This window comes from Ambystoma mexicanum, chromosome 3q (assembly GCF_040938575.1).
Source record: "Ambystoma mexicanum isolate Mex_15411 chromosome 3q, UKY_AmexF1_1, whole genome shotgun sequence".
NCBI lineage: Eukaryota > Metazoa > Chordata > Amphibia > Caudata > Ambystomatidae > Ambystoma > Ambystoma mexicanum.
In genome coordinates this window covers 802,663,053-802,687,904 of record NC_090926.1, presented here as the reverse complement: position 1 = coordinate 802,687,904, position 24,852 = coordinate 802,663,053, and the positions used below count along the sequence as shown (strand labels likewise).

Here is a 24,852-nt window from a genome sequence, read left to right as displayed (position 1 = left end):
TTGGTAAAAGAAGCGACTGAGGAAGTGAAAGGAGGGTGATTGAGTAGTAGTGAGGAGGGAAAGAGGGGAAAGTAGTAGTTCAGTGGAGAGGCGATAGTAATAGTGGCGTGTCGAGGGAAGAGCAGTAGAACACTGGAGAGGGGAAAAGTAGTACTAGAGGGGAGACTAGTACTAGGGGTAAAAGTGGTAGAGGGCAAGATCAAAGGGTGGAGGTAGACTTTGGAGAAGGAGAACATCAGAGCGAACCAAGAAGAAAAACCAGGAAGAGAGAGGAGAGATGACAGGTGGTGTAGGATGGAGCAGAGTTGGAGTAGAAAGGGAGAGTGACAGAGAGGGTGAAGACTGGGTGTCTGAATAGCCTCTTCCTTAAAACCATCTTCTGGGAAATCCTGGATAGGAACCCCAGATTGTTCCCTGAGTGAGATTAGATAAAGCATTTTCCTTAAGTAATCACAAGAAGACAGACAGATTTTAGAAAGTAGGTATTACCCATCACTAGAACAAATCTGGGAATTGAAAGACATCTGGGTTATGGTGGGATTTCAGATTCCTAGGTTCTCCCAAACATGCCTCAAACATTCTGCAGTAACCAACTGCAATTTATTAACTTTACAGAAATCCTGTCATCCCAGCCTCACCACTTGTAGGTACACAAAACTCAACAATAAATCACCTGATCTGCGATGCGGAGCAGGACGGTCCGAAAACCAATCATCTGAATCCCATCCTCAGCTGGAAAGTAGGTCCCGCCTACAAAAGGTCGAAGGTCAGGTGTAAGCCACACACTCATTGGCCAGCCCCCACCACTGCTAGTCGCCTAGAAGAACAGTGTAAGAATTAACAATTTGTGATAACATGCTTAGTCATTATGATATAATATATTGCATTTACAACACGCCTGTACACAAGTGTTTCTAGGTGCCATAAGACAAGGGCGGGAAGACTTAGGGGAGAAAAGACAAACTATCTTACTAGGCCTTGTGACATTCAGATCGTGCAAGTGCGACAGCGAGAGGTGCAGGGGGAGGGAGTGGGGTAAGTGCAAGGGAGAAGGTAGGTCAGGGCCGGTAAGGCTTTGGGTAAGTGCAACCAGGGCAGCGTGGCTCCAAGTACGTGCAAGTCGGCGGGGGGCTGCAGAGGTTGCACATTACAGCCCATAAATGCACCATAGGCTAGGGGGCAGTGCAAGGAGGACTGGTCACAAAGGATCCTAGTACCCAGTGAGATTCTGAGGGTACCAAGCAACCAGTCGGCAGAACAGACAGAAAGGTTAGCAGGGGAGTGAGAGAGAGAAGGCACAGGAGAAAAGGACGGTCTAGAGTTGCTTCCGGAAACTTCAGGTGGTCCGGCTCAAGTCTGAGAGGGGCAGGGAGGCCGTTCCAGAGGGAGGCATCTGCAGAGGAGAGAGCTCTACCTCCACTCTCTGTCTGGAGAAGCGTCGGACCGTTAGAGAGTTGAAGGTAGCTGGGCGAAGAGCTTGAGAAGGAAGGTACTTGGGCAGAGAGAATTGGATGTAGTGCGGGCCACGGCTCCAGAAAGCTTTCTGGATGATGCAGAGGTTGTTGAACTTGATCCTTGCAGCTACCGGCAGGCAGTGGTGAGATTTCAGGGCTGGAGAGATACAGTGCCTGGGCTTGAGGCCAAGGATAAGTCTTGCAGTCCTGTTCTGGATTCGTCACAGAGGGTGCAGAGTAGAGGCAGACAGATTGAGAAAGAGGCTGTTGCAGTTATCTAGCCTGGAGAGAACCAGAGCTCTGGAGACAGTGAGCATCTGGGGGAAGGTGGGAAAAGGTAGAATACCTCTGAGGAGGTGCAGCAGGATGTGGGCCTTTTGGGCAAGGCCCGTGATGTGAGGAGAGAGTGGAGTTGAAGACACCAAGGTTTTTTGCCTCCCGGGAAGGCGAGGGTAGAGGGCCCAAGGAGGGCAGCCAGAGTGAGAGACGGAAAGAGGGAGTAGGGGGTCCCAATGAGAACGATCTCTGTCTGACTGGCATTACAGCAGAGATCGTTGGTGGAGTACCAATCCTGAATCGCAGATCGACAGTGTGAGAAACCAGAAGGTGTCTCACCCACTAGTCCCGCCATTGCATTTGGATCCAGTTTCTGGGGGTGGACCAGTGTGGGAGGATCACCTGGGTGAGGGGTCTTCGGGGAGTGGGACGCCGGATGGCGAGATGCAGTATCCCCTTCCCTTTAATACATTTATCCCATCCTATCAGATAGTATACCAAGGAACTCTACCCCCACCCCCTTTGAATCCAAGTGATTTGCCTGCGGCTGAAAGTACCGCGGGCAAATCTTTCGCATGAGAAAGGTGCAAACTACCAAAAGTTTGCACCTTTCTCATGCGAACACACATACATTCTCACACACACAGCACACCGATAACACCCCCCCACCCACACCCTCAGTACACCCCCAACATAAACAAACCCCACTTACCTTCATCTTCACACTGGGTTCCTGCAGCGCCAGTTCCCTTTCACTTCCGTGATCGGGAACCGGCGGTGCAGGGTCCTTTTCTTTTTTTTTGTAATGGAAGACTGCGGGGGTGTCCCCCGCAGACCCCGCTCACTATACCATGAAGTATAGTGAGTGGGGCGATGCGGGGAACACCCCAGCAGCCCCTGTTTATTTTTTCAATGCTACCACCAAAGGTTTGAACTTTTGATGTTCGAACCTTTGGTGGAAGCATTTTTAGAACTTTTGGTCAAGGCGACCATTTTTTTCCGATAATTTCGACCTAAATCCCCCCCTTTACCTACACAAACACTTTCACTGGGACAGCCCGCTCTGCGAGAAAACAAACTAACACCCGAGCAGTATACCTGACGTGTTCCAATACAAGGGTCAGGCGAGGTCAAGCAATTACTGACCATCACTCACATCTGACTTCCATTAAGCTTCCCAACACAGATAAAAGGCGGAGCACGAAAGCATACTCTGAACGATGGAAAGCACACCAGGAAACAACAGTTGTGAGACAGGAGCTGAACGAGAGAAGAAAGACGAGAAACCAGGGGCGGATCGCAAGGAGGGAAGTTCCCTTGACCTTTTTGACAGGAAACAGTCACTTTCAAGAGCCCTCGAGATTAGAAAGTGTAAAACCAGGAAACCAGGCTGAAGAATCCTGTAGTGTGTGTCGGAGATACCCGGGGCCCTCCCGCGTCTCTGTTCAAGGCTGGGAGAAGCAGCAGCCGCAGTGGTACCATCCTTGGCTCCAAGAACCAAGCAGCGTCTGTGAAATCATCACAGCCAGTGAGTTGAGTAGACCGATACAAGAGCAATCTGTGTTGAAGCCAAGGTTGCAAGCAGCAACATTGTATGGCGAGCACTGGAACGAACATAGTTAAAACGCATGTGATAAAAGACGCAACTAAAGTTGAACTACTGACAAGTGTTTAAACTTTGAAGAGACTTTGATACAACACCTTTGACAGAGAGGTCCGGCACAGTGTGGGTGCTCAATCAAAGGTCTCTGTAAGGTATCCAGCCAAGAAGTGACAGAAGTGAAAGTTAAAGGGTTATATTAAGAAGAGAACAAAGAATTGAGAATCGAAGTAGTCCTGCAACGGGTCAAGCAAAATCCTGCACACAACCAAAAGTCTTCGATTTAGATATGGTAAAGAAAGTTTGGAAAATGAGAAGTTCGGTCCGAGCCTGGTGAAGGGAGACGAATTGAAGGTTTAGTGTTAAAGTGGGTCTGAGCCCGGTGGAGAGGGCAGTGAATCACCATAGGAGTTGTGCATATGAGAATCCTGAAGAGAAAGGAAGTTTGAATGTTTGTTTGTCGCAGCAGGCCCTCTGAAATAAGAGACTTTGAATGGCTGGGAGAATTTGGCACAGAAAGCCCTGATACTGACATTGTAAACTGCATCCTCGTGCTGGAAAAGCTAGAGTATGTGCTAAGCTCGAGTGTGCTGCCTTGTCCCATGCTGAAAACATGAGGAAGGGAATCTAATGGCTCAACTATCCTGACATATTATTTCTTGAACATTTTTTTTGTATAACATGGTTTTCCCACAGCATTTGTATTTAGAAGGATTGGCAATTGGTTTATTAGTGTAGGCCCTTTTATTTTGACCAGACTCTACTAGGACTACGTTATTATTTGAAGGTCATAGCTTGCTTCCGTCTTTAGATTTAGGATTAGATAGGCATTTTTCAAACCCATTGAAGTTCAATAAACACCCTTGAACTGTGAGTATTTGTGTCTACAACAGTCAGGAATGAGCAAGGAAGAAGAGGTGGCTGAGGGAAGCCTGGAGGGGAGCTGCATGTCATCTGTATAACACTGACAGTTGGAGGAGAATGTGGCGATCAGGTGGGCCAAAGGGGCCAGATAGACATTGAAGAGCCAGGATGAGAGAACAGAGCCAAAGAGGACACCACATGTAGAGATAGTGGTGGTAGAGAGGACGGACCCAAGTTGGACATGGGAGGGTCTGTCCAGGAGGAAGGAGACCAGCCACGCCAGAGCCAGATCCATGATGCCCAGGTTCTCACAAAGTCGATTGATCAGGGTAGAGTGACTGACCGTGTTGAAGGCAGAAGAAAGGTCAAGGAGGATGAGGACAGAAGGAGAGCTAGAGTCAAGATTATAGAGCAGCTCTTCACGGGTGTTCAGGAGAACACCCAGGAGAAAATGGCAATTCCTGTTTGGACCTTCGGACCAGGAGGATCCAGGGTCCGACCCCCTGCTAAAACAGCAGGTAAGCATGGACCAACATGAGTTTACACCCTCTGTCCCCACAGGCCATCCTCACCCTCTCTGGTCCCCCCGTGTTGTTCCCTTGTTTCCCCCACACCTTCCCGCACACAGGAGTCTGTCCTGATACATTCTGGTTTCACCATCACCGTCTTGTGGCCAATGCCGGATTTTACGTTTATGGACTTCATTGATTCACAGTGTGTCACCCTTTCTCAGCTCTCATGCTGGACTTCCTTTGCATCTTGTACTCATGTTGGTCCTGAATCATGCTGTTCCCATCTTCATCTTGTATCCTGGCTTGCAACATTATGTGTTACTACTGACTTCTGCAATTGTATTTGCTCTCCCATCTTGCTTCTCCACTATTTTTGACTGCTTACTCTCTGTTCTCTCCTCCCCTCCTCTCTTCCTTTTCCCATCTCCTCCCCTCCTCCCCTTACTTTCTTCTATGCACTTACTCTATCAGAATTGTCCCTGGACCTAGTATGATAGCAAAACCTTGTCTGTCGCTCCCCAATCCCCTTAATGTTCCCCTCCCCCTCCCTCCAGCACTATCTGAAACGTTGTCAGGCCTAGTACGATAGTCGCTTTGTTCCTCCCCTCCATTTCTGCACCCCTCCCCCTCACCTTTTGTGCAGTATGTTTCCATTTCCTTCTCACTCTCCCCCTCCCTTCCTTATCTATGTCTTAGCTCTTTCACTATCTGAAATGTCGTCAGGCCGAGTACGATAGTTAATTTCGCATCCTTACTGTTCATGGCCTGTAAGAATGTCGTTGTATTTTCTCTTGGTCTCTCCCTTGCTTTGAAACACATTGTGTATAGGCGCTATATAAATAAACTATCATATCATAACAGTTTCCGTGCCTCTGGCTACTCTGAAGCCAGACAGATCGTCGTTGAGGCAACCAACAGATTCAGTGTGAAGAGTAAGCTTGGAGATGGCCAACATTTCCAGGAGTTTGCCTAGGAAAGGAGTTGTAGAAATCGGGCAATAGTTTGCCAGACAGGTAGGATTGGCAGAAGGCTTTTCCGGGAGGGGTTGCACAAGGGAGTGCTTGAGGAGAGAGGGGGAAGATCCAGTGATTGAAAGATTGATTGCAGAAATTGATCAAGGTTGGAGCGACAATGCAGTCCTTGATGGTTCTGGAAGAGCAAGGGAGCACCTGTTTAGACAAAACTTTCATAGATCGGACTTGTCTTGAAACATCGTCAGGTGTCGAGAGAGAGAAGGAGGAAAAAGGCAGAGGAGAGGGAGAGGTGGCCAAGAGGGGCCTGAAAGAGGCAGAGGGAGAGGAAGAGGAAAGTCAGGACAGGATGTCCTGAGTTTTAGAAGCCAGCGCCATGCACAGTCGTAATGAGGCCCAAAATGTCCTTTATTTGATTTGTACAAGCACCACACACAATTACATTTTATCAAGGTCAGACAGGGAAAGGGTTCTGAGAGCAGAACAAGTTACTTACCAACTTAACGTTCTTTCGACTGGATGTTCCTCCAACGTATTCCTCATTTTAGATGTATTCGTCCAGCTTTCTTTCGACTGGATGTTCCTCCAACGTATTCCTCATCTTAGATGTATTCGTCCAGCTTTAGCTGCTCCGGAAAGTTTTTCTCGGCAGAGGGCGCCGTGCGTTGATGTCGTCGTGTCGAAGTCCCTCGAAGGCCTCCGTCGAGGGTGACATCATCGGGTATATAAGGAGCACGCGCGGCACCCGTTGGCCTCAGTTCTGTTTTTCCCCACTTACTCTGCTGTATAGATAGTGTAGGTAGCCAAGTGTCAGCCTTGCGAGAGTTGAAGTGTTAATAACACCGGAAAATCTACAGAGGGGTAGGATGGGAGGGCGATGAGGAATACGTTGGAGAAACATCCAGTTGAAAGAACGTTACCAGTTGGTAAGTAACTTGTTCTTCGAATGGATTGTGTCCTCCAACGTATTCCTTATCTTAGATAGACTCCCAAAGCAGTGTAAAGTTCTTTGGAGGAGGGAGTAGATTTTTAATATTATATAGCTGAATACAGCACTGCTTTACCAAAAGCAAGCTTGTTAGCGTGGGAAGCATCCAGATCATAGAATTTAGAAAAAGTGTGCAGCGAAGACCAAGTCGCTGCTTCCCAAATAGATTTGATGGGAACACCTCTGAAGGGCTGTCGAAGAGGCTATGGCCCTCATTACAAGCTGGGCGCAAAGGGATACCGGGCACCGGTAATGACACCAGTGCCGGTAATCCCTTTGCGCCCTATTCCGAGGTCCCTTTGCGGGTCCCTCCTTAACGCCTGGTTTTAGCAGGCGTTAAGGACGGGACCTGCAAAGGGATAGCGGGGTCAATAACGGTACCGTAATTTACGGTACCGTTATTGCCGCCTTCCCCCTTCCCATTGAGCCCTATTGGGGCTCGAATGGGAATGGCTTTTCAAATGGGGACTTACTGGTCCCGCAATGGTCGGAATAGTCCCCATACAACCAAGTCGGTGGCGGTACCGGTATTGGTGCTAGTCATGGTGCTAATGGCGCCATGACTAGCACCAACCTCAGAATAAGGGCCTATGCGTCTGGTTGAATGGGCCCTCAAGCCTTCTGGTGTACCTTTGCCCGCCAATCTGTAGCATTCTGAAATGCAAAGCACAATCCAACGTGATAGGGTTTGTTTTGACACTGATTGACCCAACTTCCTTCTGGTGTAGCGAATGAAAAGTTGATTATCCACTCTAAGCTTGGAGAGCCTAGAAATGTAAAAGCTCAGAGCTCTTCTCGGGTCCAGCCTGTGCAATCTTTCCTCTTCCTTGCTGGGATGAGCTGGAGGATAGAACGCGGGCAGAATGAATGGGGATCAGACACAACTTTAGGTAAGAACGAGGGCTTAACCCTCAATACAACTCTGTCCTTGTGGAACACAGTATAGGGTGGCCAAGAAGACAGTGCCTGCAACTCACTCACTCTATTTGCAGTTGTTAAAGCAACCAAGAAAACGGTTTTCAACGTTAGTAATTTTAAATGGCATGTGTGCAAAGGTTCAAAAGGGGCACACATCAAAAACTTTAGAACCAGATTAAGTTCCCAAACTGGGACTTGGAAAGAACAGGGAGGAAACAAATTGGTGAGTCCCTTTAAGAATTGTACTATCAGAGGAATTTAAAAAAAGGAACATTCTTTCGAAGAGCGCTTGAACATGGAAAGTGCTGCAAGATAACCTTTAATGGTCCCAACATTGAGACCTCTATGTGCCAATGATAAGATGAAGGAATATACTTCTGGAATAGGACACAGAAAAGGATCAACATTCTTTTCCCTGCATCAGTTGCAAAACTTCTTCCAGCAGCAACGGTACAAAGATTTTGTTTCTGGCCTTCTCGCCGAACGCAACACCTCCATGACGTCATCCGGAAGGTGCCAATCCATGTATCTCAGCCTTTCGGATACCAAGCCAAGCATGAAGGTTGAGAATCCTGACCTCTGGATGGAGAACCAGGCCCTCCTTTTGTGAGAGAAGGTCCTCTCTCTGGGGAAGACGTAACAGAGGGCAGATGGACATATCTAGAAGGTCCCTGTATCACGTTCTCCTGGCCCAATCCGGGGCAATTAGATCATGTGGTTTTTGAACCGTCTTAACCTCCTGATGACTTGAGGAATGACGGGGATTGGAGGGAACGCGTATAGCAGTGGGAAGTTCCACTCCACCACGAACGTGTCCCCTAGGGCTCCTCTCGGGGGAAATTCCCTTGAGCAATACCTTTCGCACTTCCGGGTGATTTCAGTCACAAACAGGTCTACTTGAGGGGTTCCCCAAAGGGTGGAGATCTCCTGAATGACTTCCTGAGCCAGTTCCCACTCGTGGGACACAGTACTCTGCCTGCTCAGAGTGTCTGCCGTCATATTCCCCTCCCCGGCTAGATGAACTGCTGTTAAGGAGATTCCTTCCCGAATTGCCCAATACCAGAAACGCATTGCCTCTCTGCACAGAGGTAGTGACCCTAGCGCCTCCTCTTTTGTTTAGGTAATGCATGGCCACTGTGTTGTCCGTCATTATCAGGACATTTTTTCCCCCGACAGATGGCAGAAAAGCCTTCAGCGCTAGTCTGATTGCTCTCAGCTCTAAAAGGTTGATGTGTAGTTTGGACTCCGATGGAGACCAATGACCGCTGATTGTCAGATCGTTGGTATGAGCTCCCCACCCGATGAGTGAGGCGTCCGTCACTACTGTGATCTCTGGCCATGGTTGCCATAAATGTTCTCCTTTTAGGATGTTCCCTGTGCAAGTCCACCACAGAAGATCCTGCCGAACCTTGTTCGAAACCTGAAGGAGATCCATCATTTGTCCTGAGAATTGGGACCATTGAGCCTTTAGAGCCCATTGAAGGGATCTCATCCTTAAGCGTGCTTCTGGCACTAGGAAAATGCAGGATGCCATGAGGCCAAGCAACCTCAAGAAGTCGCAGGCCTGGAGATTTTGGAATTTGGAAACCACCTGAAGAATGTCTTGAGACCTCGACTTGGGAGGCGATCTCTTTCCCAAGGATGTGCCTAATACAGCCCCCTATGTACTGGAGCTGTTGGGAAGGTGTCATTTGTGACTTCTTGAAATTGAGGGAGAAGCCCAGTCTGTGGAAGAAGTGGCAGGTGACTTTCAGATGATTCAGGACTTTCTTGGCAGAATGCGCCCTGATCAATCATCCAGGTAGGGGTAGACGTGAATCCCCCCTCTCTTGAGGTGCACTGCCACCACTGCCATCAACTTGGTGAAGACCCTCGGGCGGTGGTCAACCCGAATGGTAGGACTCGAAACTGATAATGCAGGTCGCCAACCGCGAACCTCAGGTATTTTCTGTGCTTGAGATGGATTGGCACATGAAAATAAGCATCCTGAAGGTCCAATGACACCAACCAATCCTGAAGTTGAAAGGCCTGAAGGATCTGAGAAAGCGTAACCATCTCGAACTTGTCCTTCCTGAGGAGCTTGTTCAAGCCTCTTACGTCCAAGATGGATCTCAGTCCTCCGTCCTTTTTGGGGATCAAAAAATATGGGGAGTACCATCCCTTGTTCTTCTCCGCTACAGGTACTGGTTCTATAGCACCTTTCGCTAGCTGGGTTAAAACTTCCTACTGTAGGAGCGGGTCTGGAAACTTCAAAGAGAGTGTCCCCGGTGGATTGCTTTGAGGTTGCGTTAGAAAAGGAAGGCAGTAACCTTGGGCTATTATTTCTAGAGCCCAAACATCTGAAGTAATGGCTCGCCATTCTTGCAGATGCTGTGATAGCCTGCCTCTTACAGGTGTCTTGTGATGCAAGTCCTCAAAGTGGTTTTCTGGCGGTTGCTGCACCTGCTGATTGTAAAGAGGCTGCAGCTGGGGCTGACTTAGCATGTTTACCTCGTCCACCACTAGTGGTTTTTCTCTGGCCTCTTTGACTGGCCATTCCTCTCGCCTTTCCATATGAGGAGTAACAATGATAGGATCGTCCCCTCCAAGATTGTCCTGATGCACGAAAAGGCTGAGGTTGCGTAATAGCAGCTCCTATAGTTTTGGCTGCTGCTTTCGAGATCTGTAACCTCTCAAGGCTCTCGTAAGCCTTGTTGACAAAAAGGCGAGACCCGACAAAAAGGCGTAATCTGACTTTCGTAATCACGCAAATCTGCGTATCACTGCGCTAGTGGTCATGGACCTGCTCACGCTATCTGCAGAGTCCAATCCAGACTGAAGGGATCCCTGCATGGCCTCCTTTCCATCTCTAACAATGGTTAGGAATCCTTCCCCTTCTGGTATGTGCTCCACCACCATTGCAATGTACGAAAATGTTGCCAAGGCACATGTGGAGTTGAGCAATTTGAATGCCATACTCCCAGCTGAAAAGAACTTGCGTGCCCAACCATCCACACGATTGTCATCCCTATCCGGAGGGATGGAAGAGTATGCCACCTTATTTTAAGCTGTAGCTGCATGGACAACCAGACTCTCAGGGGTAGGGTGTTTGGACAGATAGCAGGGGTCGCTACTGTAAGGGTGGTATTTTGAAGTGAGGGACTTATTCACAGGAGGAATTGAGTCCGGGATATCCCAATTTTTGGCCACCCTATTTTGTAAGGCTACATGGAAGGGTAAAATCGGATCTTCGGTGGAGCCATGATCGTATATGTCAGTCAGGTCATCCTGGATGAACTGAGTTGGTGGTCTAGCCCATCCTAAATAATGCACCACCTTTGTCATCAGTTGTCTGTATGAGGGAATGGCATGTTCCCCTGGTTCTGGTTTGTCAAATTCTGTCTCAGGTGGTGTGTCAACTCCACTTGCATTATGCAAGGTTCCACTAAATCCCTCATTCTGCTTTCCTCAGAAATTAGACCTTCTGGGACATTAGGGGTAACCTACTGTAGGCCAAAAAGAACATCCTCCTCCTCAGACCTTTCTTGTTCTTCAAATATTGAAGTCAAGGATTTAATATTCATTCCTTGGTAGAGGTTTATACATTTTTTCTGGAGGAGCTGTTACAGTGGAGGCTGAAGGTTTTGTAGTCTTTGCAGCTTTTTATTTTGCTGCTATTTTGTCAGTTTCTGGCTGAACTGGAGCCTTTGAAACTTTTGGCACGAAGGTCTTCGGGGTCGACGTCGACAAAGGCGTCAAGGGCGTTGACGAAATAGCACTCGTCAACGGAGCTGGCTTCGAGGCCGTTGAGACGCTCTTTGAAGACTCGTCCTTCGAGGTGTGTCGAGTTCCGGATGGCGACGATGACCTCGATCGGTCGACTCGACTCGAGCGATCTTTATCACTCGGGGTCCTGGAAGGTTCCCGATCTTTCCTCCTTCGATCACCCGGACTCAAGGGCACGCGGGTGTTGGAACGGTAACGCTCTCGGCCGGCTTCCGAGGAAGACGCAGACTAAGGCTTAGCCTTTTCAAAAACCTCAATCATTTTAACTCTAAATTCTTCCCATTCTTCGGAGGAAGAATGTTTTGTGGGGCATTTCATTTTCTTGGGGGATTCGTCAGAAGACGAGGTGGAAGGGGACCAGTGGCGTCTCTTTTTAGACTTTTCCATCAAAGACTGAGAGTGTTGGGAACCACTTCGGGACCTAGACCTATGTTTTCGCCTTTCGCGTCGAGGAGATTTCTCCTCATGGGATCTCGACTCGATGCTTGAGGCTTTTTGGTCGGGTTTTCGACCTACCTGTAGCTTTCCCTTCCTCTCTCGCAAGGCCTTGCCCGTCATTGTCTGACACTTCGTCCAGGCCTCCATGTCGTGGTTTTCGGCGAGGCACCACAGATATTCTCGGTGCGGATCCTTGACCGACATTTTGGAACCGCAGGTTTTACATTTTTTGAATCCCGAATGCCGGGTAGTCAGGGTTGACGACAAGGACATCTCGAATATCTTCTTTCACAATAACTGCGTCACAGAACTAGCGAGGCGCGCCGAGTCTCCGAATCAATACGTACTACGGAAAAACGGAACTGAAGCCAATGGGCGCCGCGCATGCTAATTGTATACTGGATGACATTGACGCAGAGCATCCTTTGCCAAGAAAAAATTTCCGAAGCAGCTGAAGATGAGGAATATGTTGGAGGACACAATCCATTCGAAATACCAGTTACATAAGGAGGGGGTACAATAGACCAATTGACTGAGCCAGTAAGCCACCTTCCTAGAACATTTTATGTGAGAAGTGTAGGTTGGCCTTTCAACAATTAGAGTGCATTATTGGTGGCTGGTGAGTAATTAGCACTTTGTTTTTATGTTATTTGCTGCAATATTACTTTTGAGTCCCCAGCACAATTTTTGAAAGGTTCTCGTTTGAGGTTTGTCAGGAGCTCATGTCACTAATAACCCATGTGCTTAAAGATGTTCAAGGCAGAGTTTGATTTTCCTTGACTGCAAAGGTTGTAGTCTCCTAGCAGATGAATGCACGAAGGTTCAGGCTGGATGATAGTGCCTGAGGAGATCGGCCCGATAGTAAGGCCCTTCTTTCCAGTAGATTATATTTGTAAGCCACAAGGTTTTAAGTTGGATCATTTATGATATGAAAGATATGATATGATAGTTTATTTACATAGCGCCTATACACAATGTGTTTCAAAGCGCTTCAAGGCAAGGGAGGGAACAAGGGAAAATACAATGACATTCTTACAGGCCATAACCTGTAAGGATGTGAAATTAGCTATCGTACTCGGCCTGACGACATTTCAGATAGTGCAAGAGCTAAGACAGATAAGGAAGGGAGGGGGAGAGTGGGAAGGAAATAGAAACAGACAGGCAACTACTGTACTAGGCCCGACAACATTTCTGGTAGAGCCGGAGAAAAACAAAAGGTGAGGGAGAGGGGTACAGAAAGGGAGGGGAGGAACAAAACAAGCGACTAACATACTAGGCCTGACGACATTTCAGATCGTGCTGGAGGGGGCGTGGGGAGGAAAAAAACAGTAATGGGAGGGTGGAGGAACCAGACGAGGGTGCTATCAGGGCAATTCTGATAGAGTAAGTGCATAGAAGAAAGTAAGGGAAGGAGATAGGAAAAGGGAGGAGGGAAAGGAGGAGAGAACAGAGAGTAAGCAGTCAAAAAGAGTGGAGAAGCAAGAGTGGAGAGCGAATACAATTGCAGAAGTCAGTAGTAACACATAATGTTGCAAGCCAGGATACAAGATGAAGATGGGAACAGCATGATTCAGGGCCACCATGAGTACAAGATGCAAAGGAAGTCCAGCATGAGAGTTGAGAAAGAGTGACGCACCGTGAATGAATGAAGTCCATAAAAGTCAAATCCAGCATTGGCCACAAGACGGTGATGGTGAAACCAGAATGTATCAGGACAGACTCGAAGTAGGCTGGAAGAGGTTGATGGGGAGCAGGGTAGAAGAATCAAGCAAAACAGGCAACACCTGTGTGCGAGAAGGGGGGGGGGCGCACAAGGGAACATAACAGGGGGACCAGAGGGGGTGGGGATGGCCTGGGGGGGATGGAGTGGGAACACATGTTGGTGCATGCTTACCTGCTGTCAGAGCAGGGGGTCGGGCCCTGGGTCCTCCTGGTCCAAACAGGAATTTCCCTTTTCTTCGTCTGCCCTTCGCTAAGGACGCCCATGCGAGAGACGCCCTTGATCTAATAGTTAAGAGCAGGAAGGAAGAGGCAGGGCTAAGAAGGGGGGGTGGTCGTTAGGCCATATGACCTAGATCCACTTGCACCTGCTCCTCATCTGCAAAGGAAAAGAGGCTGGAGGGCTCCTTAAGTAGGGAAACAGAGCGGCAAGCAGGAAGGCACCAGGTGGGCGGAGTTTGCGAAGTGGTGAAAAAGAGCGGCAAGCAGGAAGGCACCAGGTGGGCGCGGCTTGCTAAGTGGTGAAAAAGAGCGGCTGGCAGGAGGGCACCAGGTGGGCAGGGCCTAGGCCAGGTGACCTAGATCCACTTGCACCTGCTCCCCATCTGCAAAGGAAAAGAGGCTGGTGGGCTCCTTAAGTAGGGAAACAGAGCATCAAGCAGGAAGGCAGCATGTAGGCGGGGATTATAAAGTGGTGAAAAAGAGCGGCAAGCAGGAAGGCACCAGGTGGGCGGAGCTTTCTAAGTGGTGAAAAAGACGGGCAAGCAGGAAGGCACCCGGTGGGCGGGGCTTGCTAAGTGGTGAAAAAGAGCGGCAAGCAGGAAGGCACCAGGTGGGCGGGGCTTGGTCAATCAAAAGCCACTGAAGTTCTTACAATGCCGTTGAGATATGGTTTAGATATTTTTTAGACCAATAATGAATTTGGCCACCCTACTACTGACCAATTCAAATTGTTATACCATTAATTTTAAGAAGGCCAAGGTAATATCAAGTGAAATAATAGTGCTTGCTTCAGACTACAGATTGAATACACTCTAATTTTGGGTTCATAATCATGATGGGTCAGATGTTTCTTAAGACGTGAAGCAAAAGACTAGCATTTATGATTCAGGGTGTTGATTTGTGTGTGAATGAACAGAATGTTTTAAAGAAGATTTCCAGGTTTTTGGTACTGTTTGAGGGTGCCCAGACCAAGACATCAGCTCAAAGAACATGAGTTATCTGCCGTGATATATCATCTATGTGACCCCTTTGATGAAGATCATATAATCTTATGCGGTCACCTATCACAACTATGTAGCTCACACACAAAACATATATACAAAATGTCCAATGGGGGAAGCTCCAACACCACCCTCAGCAATGGCCTTACAAGAATAAGCAAATGTATGACGGACAACTACCTAAAACTCAACCGAGAAAATATAAAAAATAGTGAGTCTCATTGCACGCAGCACCAAAACAGCTCCACCCTGGCCTTTGGAAATGGGCAACTGCCCTGAAAAATCTCAAAATATCAAGTTCTTGGCACATTAATGGACAACTGACTCACACTGGAGCCCCCAAGTCAACTCAACAGTCATAAAGGGCTTCTACCATCTGCTCTCTATCCAACAGATTATGCCCTATCTCTCCTTCGCACAGAGAACGCCGGCCGTCATCTTGATAATTTTTTCAAGAATCGACTAATGCCAGGCTACTTCACAAAACACCTCAACACATCCAAAACAAAGAAGCCAGATAACTATCCAGACTCAAAAGAAGGGAACACATACCACTGGCTCTCGGAATACTTCACTGCCTACTAATCCAAAAAAGGATCCAGTTCAAGGCCTTCAGCATCGCCGACTGAGCACCTGAAGGTCAAGGAGCAGAATTCTTCCAAAACAAAATCTCACTTTACCACCCAACCAGTGACCTAAGATGAAAATTTGACAGACTACTGGAAACTAGAAGGAGATTTTTCAGAGTAAGAAGCAGACGTTCTATCTTTTTCCCTATGGTGGTCAAACACTGGAACATGCTACCAAGTGAAATCTGCCCATTACAGGACTCCCTGCAATCCTGGAAAAAGTCTAAAAACCTGGCTCTTCAATGCTTAAAGACACAATGGGGGTTATTACGAGGTTGGATGTAGCCCTGGCGCTATTTAGCGCCATGGCTACCCCCTTACCGCATTCCGGGTCCGGGTTCCCGGAATAGGGACTTACCGGGTCATTCCGACCTTGGAGGACCCGGTAAGTCCCCATTCCAGGAGCCATTCCCCATTCCCATTTGAGCCCCCATAGCGGGCACGTTATTAGCTCTGGAGTCCCTTAACGGGTCCCTTCCATAACGCCTAGGAAGGGACCCGCTAAGGGACCTCGTAGTAGGGCCTTCCCGCCCATCTCGTAATGACCCCCAATGTAACCTACACCCATCAAGCAGCATAAACAACACTACTCACTAGTTCAACTTTCATGCACAGACACAAACTAAGGGAACGCCATACAGAACCGTCACACCAGAGCACAACACACGACACTCAAGAACCTATAAAAGGTTAGAAGATGTCACATTAAGGCACCGCACAAAACATAACAGAACATCCTTCCCTTTCTACCGGAATATCTAAACCTCAACATTGGACATTGTCATGCCATACCACAACCAACAGCAAGACCACTCATTTGAAAGAGGTACAGAAACTCCAAGAACACTCCCTATTTTTTGATTAATCCTTATTTTTTCACCACTTTACTTACCACACACAAACACAAGTCAGCCACAAAATAGAAAAAAAAAGCCTTTCCTTAAACTTTGAACATCACAAACTTACACCTCTACCTACAACCAACATACTCAGCCCCTGGTGAAAGAAAGCATGCACTATAAGCATGAGACTGACCCTCTGGACACAAAACCCACAATGTCTCCTACACTTCTGTGTACAAAAGGTTACAAGACCACAGAGCTCAGGGTACGTCTGATCTGAAACCTCAACACAATAGTGCTGCAAACTTGCTTTCCCACTACTCCCATCTAGACAAACCCACCCACTTTCTTCCAGATCCACCAGGGCACCTACATAGTATGCAAATGGCAGCAGTGAGTGGTACAAACTCTATTAACATAACATCATGAAAATATATTTTGTTTCAGGACATGGCATGCCTCAACATGGCAGTTAATGAATTGACATATCATACATTACATACCATGAGGCGGCATGATCTTTTATCAGCTGATGTTGTATCATGCCATGTCATGCATGTTGTAAGACATGTTATTTTACATAATATGAAAAAAGCATTACATATACTGACATGACATACTACATGTCATCATGATATGATTTATAATTTCATGTGGCAAGTCATATGACTGACCCCTCTTGACTACCTGCACCTCACATACTTGCTGGCAGATGTGGGGCTACATCACTCTGAAGCTCTGCCTTTGATATTCCTGCTGCGAAGTAAAATTTTATTGTTTGGAAACTATTTATCAATCACTATATTACCACTGCTTGAAGCGCTTCATATTTACACTACTTGATAGAATATATCATACCTATGAGGTAGTTCATTGCAATTTTCCCGGTGTGACTCACTTTGAGTTGTACTTACCTCTCTTCTGGATGGTCCTCTGGCTGTGGATGTGTCCATGGGTCTCTGGAAACACACATCGGCTCTTAATATTTGAGATAATTGGCCCCTGACATCGAACATCACATTACCTCTGTTCCATGGCAAAGGGGAGCCATAAAAAAAATCCAATTTAGCTTTGACAAAAAATGCCACTGGAGCGGTCGCTTGAGCCCTTCACCTCAAGTACCAGTAATTCCTCTTCATCCATTGACACAGCTATTAATCTTTGCCAAATCAAGACAAGGTCCACCTCGATTGGTCTCAAAATTGAAAACTAAGCCTTTACTGTTGAGAACCCAGAAATGAGAAAGCGAGTGGTAGTGTGTCTGAGGACAAGCACAGATTTGGTGCTCTGGAGGACAGTTTGACAATGATGTTCAGTAGGATCAAGGATCTAACACATGAGATGAGAACTGTGCAGGTGAAAAATAAAGATTTTAAGGTGCGCTCTCACCACAACAATATATGCATCGGAGCTCTGCCCGAGTCCGCTCTACACCCAATACGTAAACGCAAAGGTTTGTTGAAACATTTCTCATTACGCATTTGCAAGTATCACCGTTTTTCCTCTCAGTTTCAGGTAGAGCAAGCATACAGCTCTCTATATCTGCAAAACATTTCAGCCCCCTAAACGCCAGAAATTTCAAGCAAAAAAATAAACCATTTCAGGGAAAAATTCCTCTGAAAGCAGGTAATCAGGAAAACATTCTGCTCCGCTGAAGAGAAAATAGCATGTTATGCGAGGATGAATCTCAAATCGCATCCTTCTTTGAGCTCAATAGTGGAACTGTTCTCCATGAGTTGAGGGTCTTGGAGGCGCTTAAAGTGTTTTGGTGGGGAGTGTGCATTGGAGCAGAAAATTGAATACTAAAAAATATTTGCATGTGGTGCTTATTAGAGACCACCATACAAAAAAGGTGGAAGAACCAGGGAGCGGGTAACCAAAAATATTATTAACAGTGAGAAGAGGACAGGAGATGCAATACACCAAATATAAATTCAAAACATAACCCTTTTTAATTTATGATTAAAAACATAATTAATAAACATATATTACAGTATTGCAGCTTCACAAAATCAAGGTAATACACATATTATACATAGACCCAACACATTCATACAAGCTACAAATTGAGCGCACCTAAAAACGACTATCAAGTCTATATATATATATATATATATATATATATATATATATATATATATATATATTTGTTAAGGGGACGTTATGGTTAAGTTGCACTACTAAGAACCTGTGAAATTCACTAAAAAAAAAAGCGTTTATAAACGTGACATTATGGTTCGCAGTAAAACCGAAAAACTTTTGAAATTCGCCGGTTATGGTAGCCTAAGCAACCATAACTACCCGCACCACTCTGCACTGCCAACACTAACACCCAGAACATCAAAGATGACATCACATGTGCATTTACTTTTCAGACAAGGGGTTGTGAATGTAATTTTGGCAAAAAAGTATCAGGGGTTATCGGGACATGTGTAATAAACTACATACTTCATCACGCAATGTAGTGTTCTAAAGAAAATTCCATTGCAGTGTTCTTTCTAGTACAGGAACCTACTCATACAGAAATGTAGGTATTGGCTCCAGCATACACCACAGAGGTGCTATGTTTGTAATTTCCAAAGTTGTAAAATAAAACGGTGAATGCTTCTGTATCAGACTTTTCTGGTCTGTGAAACATGTACTAAGTTGCTAATAATGCATCACTTACTACATATTTCTAGTAATACACACAAAACATAAACAGACTGCAATGCATACAAATATGGGGCTTATATATGGAGAGTAAAGTAAGCAAACAAGAGGCAGTATCATTAGCAACTGTGTATAATCTACATGACTGTATTCACACACAAAAAGGATTTCTGTGTTTCAGGCCTGCTTCTTCCCCTATATATGATGCGATTAAATTCTAAGGAAAGTATTGTAAGAACATGTGAGCATAACAATATCTATAAATGTAATACCTTTTGAAAGTTTCTGTCTGTCTGTCAGTAAATAAACCCACCTGGCCTAGATATGGCAGTGAGCAAAAAGGAAGGGGCTACACATGTGTGATGTCATCTTTGATGTTCTGGGTGTTAGTGTTAGCAGTGCAGAGTGGTGCGGGCAGTTATGGTTGCTTTGGCTACCATAACTGGCGAATCTCAGGGGTTTTTTGGTTTTACTGCAAACCATAATGTCACGTTTATAAAGTTTTTTTTGTGAATTTCACAGGTTTTTAGTAGTGCAACTTAACCATAACGTCCCCTTAACAAAGTTCTTTTTTTAGTGAATTGTACAGGTTTTTAGTAGGGCAACTTAACCATAATGTCCCTTTAACAAAGTTGTTTTTAACTGAATTTCACAGGTTTTTTTGAAGGGGAAACTAATCATAACATCATGTGAATAACTTTTTTTGCTGAATATACACTATCATCATGTGATCTTGGGAGATATGTAGTATAATTTTCTTACTTTATATACATGTAACATAGAACATTCAGAACCCCCTCGTTATTGATATTTGAAAGGCAAGGACTGAGCGCATGTCTGCGGACGAGGTCAACAGTACCCAAACAGTCAGGGGGTATCTCAAATTGTACTACTGTCTTACACAAAAAATGCTCAACTTTTTTAAAACTTTATTTAACAATTGTGGTGGTTCACTTTACTTCACAGCATGACATTCCATAACTTTACACATTACACTTATCCAATTTCGGGACTTGATTCCAGTTTAAGGCTTCTGCACTCTCGGCACATTAACAGTTCCCCCCTGGCTGCTTCCAGCCGACCCCGATTCACACAGGTATACCCTAAATAGAGCCCATATGTCCTTGGGTTTGCATGGGCTTGGCAAGGACATTACGTATTGTTCCTCACACTCATTTACATACGTCAATTCTTTAAGAAAATGGTTTGCGCTCGGGGCGTTTGTACTTTTCCAGTGCTGTAGTATACATTTTTTCGCCACTGCGCATGCTACATTGAATAATCGCCTAACCACTTCCGAGGTCTTGCCAATGTCTCCAAACAAATATTTCTGAGGTGCTAGGTCCGCCGGGATCTGTGTGATATCTTCTAGGGTGGAGGCCACTTCGCCCCAGAACTTGTGTATGAGGGGGCAACTCCAATACATGTGGAATGAGTCGGCCTGCTCGCCCCCACATTTCAGGCACCTGTCTGAGCCATCTCGTGTAAATCTTGCTACTTTCTGAGGGGTGTAATGTAGCTTGTTTAACACCTTAAATTGAATCTGGCGGAGACCTGCATTGATGGAGACTTTTTTGGTTAAAGCACAGTACTTCCCCCCATTTTTCGTCTGGGATCGTGAACCCCAGGTCGGTCTCCCATGTCGATCTGATCTTATTTGTTGTGGGTGTATGTACCTGCATTACTGCATATAGCCCCGAGACACTAACCCCTCCTCGGGTGGGCAGCCCAGCAAGGCATGGGTGGGTGAGTGGTTCCTCCGGAAACAGAGGCCATCTAGCTTTAAAAGACATTCGCATGCGATGGTATTGTAATATTTTCAGTGGATCCCTCCCCATCCCTACTTTAAATTCCTCCAAAGTTATAAACTTGCCATTAGGGTATATGTCCCGGAGTTTAAATTCCCCCTCTGGATCCCAGTTTGTGCGGATACCCGGGTCATAGGACGGTGTTATACCGGGGAAGTTCCAGAAGGGTGCTTCTGAGCAATAAGGAGCTGCAATCCCGAGCCTGCGGAAGAGTCTAGACCATGCGTGTACTGTAATACTAACCGGGTGGAATGGGCAGTCATCCTTATACTTCTTATTGAAGATTATGGACCGTATATCGGTGGGGAGAGCAGCGTGCTTTTCGATAACAACGTGTGGGGATGTATCTAGCTCATCATACCAGTATTTGATAAATTGGGCCTGCGCCACTAGATAGTATAACTCAAAATCTGGTGCAGCTATTCCTCCTTTGTCATATGGCTCTACCATCTTTTCCCACTTCATTCTGGCTGTGCTCCCCCCCCCCAGACAAATTCCACCGCCAAGGATCGAAGGGTTGCAAAGAACTGTGCCCCCGGCCACAACGGAATATTAGTGAATATATATAGCAATTTCGGGAGTATTACCATTTTTAGTATGGCCACTCGACCAATGAGTGAGATGGGGAGTCGTGTCCATAACTTGAGTTTGATAGATATGCTATTCAATAGCTGGTCGTGATTGTCAGCATAGAGAGAGGTCGCTCCCCCCGACACAACTATTCCTAGATATCTGATCCTGGTGGGAGACCATTGCAGACCATATGTGTCGATCGGACATCTCGTGGCGGGGGTTAAGGGGAATATCTCGGATTTAGACCTGTTGGTTCTATAGCCCGAGTATTCAGCAAACTCATGTATCGTTTCGATCGCAGGGCCTAAAAGTACATCTGGTTCTCGGATATATAACAATGTATCATCTGCATATAGGGAAATTGATTGGGTCAAGCCAGCCATTGTTATGCCCCTTTGTCCCTGGTGCTCCCTAATTGCTGCCGTGGCTGGTTTAATCGTGAGGGCGAACAATATAGGGGAAAAAGGACATCCCTGCCGCGTACCTCTACCCAGCCTAAACCAGTCAGACAGCACGCGGTTGGTCAGTACTCTGGCTCCTGGGTCCGAGTACAACAGACCGACACATCTCAGAAAGTATGGACCTATACCGAATTTCCTTAGTACTTTGAACAGGTAGAGCCATGATACCGAATCAAACGCCTTTTCAGCGTCAAGTGAAACAGCTACTGCCTGGGCTTCCGGTTTTATCTGGGCCATTATACCGAACAGCCTCCTAAGGTTAAGGGCCGTCGATCTAGTAGGGATAAAGCCGCATTGGTCGGGATGTATCAATGTGGGCATGTGGGGAAGAAGTCTAGTGGCCAGGATTTTAGCAAATATTTTAGCATCACAGTTAAGCAGGGATAGGGGTCGATAAGAAGACATCTCATTGGATGGTCGCCTGGGCTTCAACAATACTGTGATTATGGCTTCTCTCATTGATGGTGGAAGGGTGCCCACCTCCACAGCCTCCTCCCATACCGACAGTAACACCGGGGTTAGTTCCTCGCTAAGCTCCTTATATAATTCTGCAACTAGCCCGTCCGAGCCCGGTGCCTTACCGTTGGCCAATGATTTGATCGCATCGGCGATTTCCTCAGTGGTCAAGGGTTGGTCCAATGCCAGCCTGTATTCCATGGGCAGCGTTGGGAGGGTGATGCCGTGGAGGTACGCCTCCACCTCTTCGGGTGATTTCGAGTCGTGATTGGAATAAAGATTTGAGTAGTACCGAGTAAACTCTCTATTAATCCCTTCTTCGCTAGTGACCACTGAACCATCCTCTATCAATATGCTGGAAATCGGTGTGTGTTGCCTCTCGGCTTTCAGTAAGTTGGCCAGGGTGCGCCCTGCTCTGTTGCCCTCACCGTATCTGCGTGCCCTATGAGGGGTTGACATATACAGTAGTTCTCTGGTAGCTAGTTTGTTGAATTCTAACAAGTTACGATTGATATCTGAGAGGGTCTCATTATCATGTTTGTCAGTGTATCTAGCCTCCAGGTTCCCCAGGCATTTCTCCACCTCCTCCAGCTCTATCCGAACTGCCCTTAGCATCCCTGTGGACTTAGAAAGCAGTATACCCCTCACCCATACCTTAAAGGCCTCCCAAAGGGTATGATAGCTATTCACTGAACCCCTGTTGATGTCGAGGAAATGTCCTACCTCTATATGTAATGACTCCGCTACCTCTGGGTCGGTAAGGATATCTGGTGGCATCCTCCATCTTCTGGCTGGGGGTTTTATGCTTCCTAGTATGATCGTCATCATCACAGGGGAGTGGTCTGAAAAAGTGCGGGGAAGTATTTCACAGTTGTCTATCTGGTGTGAGAGGTCCGAAGAAATCAACCAATAGTCTATTCTGGACTCGGTGTCATGCACTGATGAATAAAATGTGTATTGTCTCCTATGTGGATGTATTATTCTCCAAGAGTCGACCAGTGCCATTTGTGACAGAATTTGTGACAGCATCTCTGCCGCCCTAGAGGGTGTTTGATGCTTTGTACTGGAACAATCTAACGTAACATCAAGGATAGTGTTAAAATCCCCCCCCCCCCACAAAATTTGTTCAAGTCCCGTGTATCCTATCTCATGTACCACATTCACATAGAAATCGGGATCGTCCATGTTCGGCCCATATGTGTTTACCAGCACCACCTCCCTTCCCGCTATGCTCCCCCATACTATGACGAAGCGTCCCTGGATATCCACTTTGCTTTTTCCGTATCGAAAGCCAACAGAGGGGTGTATAAGGGTCAGCACCCCCCTAGCCTGTGTAGAGTATTCTGTATAGTATCGATTGTGCCCCCAGTTCTTCAAAAAGGCCGTGTTTACTTTGCGGAGTGCATGAGTCTCTTGCAGCATGACCACCTGCGGGCAATGCCTAGTAATGTAGGCCCCCAGCTTTCTAGACTTAGCTTGATTGTTCAGCCCCCTAACGTTCCATGTGAGGAGTTTCAACTTCAGTCCCTTATCTTTTACTCCGGCACGTGCCATAGCTGTGTGTTAATCTTATCATTCTTGTTCCGGTTTTTCCCAGGCGATTGTCATGTGCAGCGTTGTGACCACCACTTTTAACTCGTAACACCCTTCCAACTGGGCTCCCCAGATTCCACCCCCCTACATGATTCCCATAGATCCCAACAGAATGAATTTTATCACAACTTCTTGAATCCCTCCCCACATCATCTACCCCAACCTGACGATGTTGCCCAATAACACTCAGGATTTCCCCGATGGGCATACCCCTGAAATAAACTTGGAACTTTCCTGAGGGTAGCTGCTGTCGCCATCTGGCCACCTTGTCGGGGGCTCACGGCTCGGACCTACATTAAGTTTGTGTCCAGGCCGTTCTCTGTATTGATTCACGTTTCCCCGTGGCATGATTTAGGCGGTACAAGTCCTTCAGTCTGCCGCATCCAGCCCCTCCACTCCCGGCTGGTTCCCAGCGTTTCTATCGTGTGTCCTGTCCCTGGGAGGTAGAGGGATGGAGGCCTCCACGTATGCCATGGCCTCATTGGGGCTTTCAAAGAAATGGGCCCTGCCTCCATGTTGGATTCTGATCTTCGCGGGAAAGATCAGGGCATAAGGCACCCTCCGCATCCGAAGTTGTCTTTTCACCGGCTCATAGGATCTGCGTTGTGCCTGTACCCCAGCAGAGAAGTCGGGGTAAATGTGGATTCTATTGTGTTCGAAGTGCAACGTGCCTTTCTCCCTGGAGAGCCGGAGGATTGCATCTCTGTCTCGATAGTTAAGGATGCGTGCTATGATGGTACGAGGCGGTGCCCCGGGCTTCGGTGGTGGTGCCAGGATGCGGTGGGCCCTTTCAACCAGGAAATGTTCCGAGAGAGATTCATAACCAAGGATGTCTTTCAAAACGTGTTCCACCTGCCGCTCAATGTCTCCCCTGCCGAAGGTCTCTGCGACCCCAACAATCCGTATGTTGTTTCTGCGGGATCTGGATTCCAAATCCTCGCATTTGCTCTGGGTTTTCCGCAGTTCAATCTGCAGCTGGGCTATATCTCGGCCGTGCTGGGATATTGTATCTTCACTTGCACTGATCCTATTCTCCGTGTCCGTTATTCGTGAGCTCTCCTTCTCCACTCTGGCCTTCAAGGAGCCGATCGTTGCCACTATATCGTCCAG

General features: G+C 46.9%; 1 protein-coding gene across 2 annotated transcripts in view; it reads right to left on the bottom strand.

Moving 5' to 3' along the window:
- SPATA20 (spermatogenesis associated 20) overlaps nucleotides 1-24,852 on the bottom strand; it is a 2,241,715-nt gene that overhangs the window by 1,202,353 nt on the left and 1,014,510 nt on the right. For both annotated transcript variants that reach the window (XM_069654894.1, XM_069654895.1), the window contains exon 5: nucleotides 674-817. In XM_069654894.1, coding sequence (XP_069510995.1) covers nucleotides 674-817 — 144 coding nt within the window. The remainder of the gene's footprint in view (nucleotides 1-673; nucleotides 818-24,852) is intronic.